At 51.5% G+C, this 1,187-nt stretch overlaps 1 protein-coding gene across 1 annotated transcript in view; it reads right to left on the bottom strand.

The window, feature by feature from the left end:
* Positions 1–246, bottom strand: part of CACNG2 (calcium voltage-gated channel auxiliary subunit gamma 2) — a 120,244-nt gene extending 119,998 nt beyond the window's left edge. The window contains exon 1 of the mRNA XM_024761513.1: positions 32–246. Coding sequence (XP_024617281.1) covers positions 32–242 — 211 coding nt within the window. The 5' untranslated portion in view covers positions 243–246. The remainder of the gene's footprint in view (positions 1–31) is intronic.
* Between the last annotated feature and the right edge of the window lie 941 nt (positions 247–1,187).

The following is a 1,187-nucleotide window of genomic DNA, read 5'->3' on the forward strand; positions in this document are numbered from 1 at the left end:
GGAGAGGGGGAGGAGATGGGAAATCAAATACCTTCTAGGCAGCAGGTTCTCCATAATCCAGAATGGGTCATAACTTCCTCGTTCTTTTTGCTGGTTTCATTCTCACTGACACTTTTGGTCTTGCAAACCCCTCTGGAGTAGAGCCAATAGTCGGTTCCCACAGCTATGGTCATCAGACTGAAGGCAGCGAAAGCACCAACGGTGGTTAAAAGCATTTGAACACCTCGATCAAACAGCCCCATAATTCTTCATTATATAAACACCCAACCGACTTCTGGTTCTCGGGAGAGTGTGTGTGAGGGTGCGAGTACTAAAGCAAAAAAATAAAAATAATTCCACTACGAATATAATGGATATATGTGTTAATAGAGGATATGGAGAGATATAAAAAAAGGGAGGTAAGAAAGCTCACGGAAAAGAGTGTAAATTATAAAGATCACACGGGAAGAGAGGCTTGCCTTTTGAGATCAGAAACTGTTCCAGTTGCAGTGATTAAAAAAAAAAAAAAAAGGAAAAAATAAAAAGACACCCCCCACCCCCCCAAGTGAGATGCCTTAATCTCTTTTCCTAAAATTCTGGTCTCCAGTTTCCATATGTGATAGCTAATTTGGAGAGGGCTTCCACAGTGAACCAGGGATCAGCCGCATTCTCAACACAATCTCTCATGGTCGGGACCTAGACAGTTAGAGATTGTAAAAGCCGAGATGCAACCTTCCGTCTTCGCTCTCGGCTCTGCGGCCTGCGCCATGAAAATCCTTTGCTTCGCCAGTTCTCTTCCTTGGGGGGGTCTCGGGCGTTTTCGTTTCAGACCAGACTTCCCAGTATTCTGTAAGCCCTTGATTTCAGCTGAACAGGTGCGGGGGTCTCGCCTTCCATGGTTGTGCCCCGGCAGCGGCAGCTGCAGCAGCAGGGCGGGCAGGCGCGGCGGCGGCGGCGGCGGCGGCAGGACGAGCAGCGGCGGCGGTTATTGTTGTTGGTGGCGGTGGTAGTGTTGGCGAAGTGGGGGAGGGAGGGGGTTTCTCCCAGAGAATCGAGGCGGGTTTCCCTCCCCCTATCTGCAAAGCTCCTGGAAACAAGGGAGCCGGCGTCTTGCTGCAGGATGGGCCGTCCGCCTGCCCCCTCCCACCCCACTCCCTGCCGGCTCGGCCCCACAGCGGCGGCGGTTATTGTTGTTGGTGGCGGTGGTA

The sequence above is a fragment of the Neophocaena asiaeorientalis genome, unplaced genomic scaffold, assembly GCF_003031525.2.
Source record: "Neophocaena asiaeorientalis asiaeorientalis breed wild unplaced genomic scaffold, Neophocaena_asiaeorientalis_V1.1 scaffold473, whole genome shotgun sequence".
NCBI classification, from domain to species: Eukaryota; Metazoa; Chordata; class Mammalia; order Artiodactyla; family Phocoenidae; genus Neophocaena; species Neophocaena asiaeorientalis.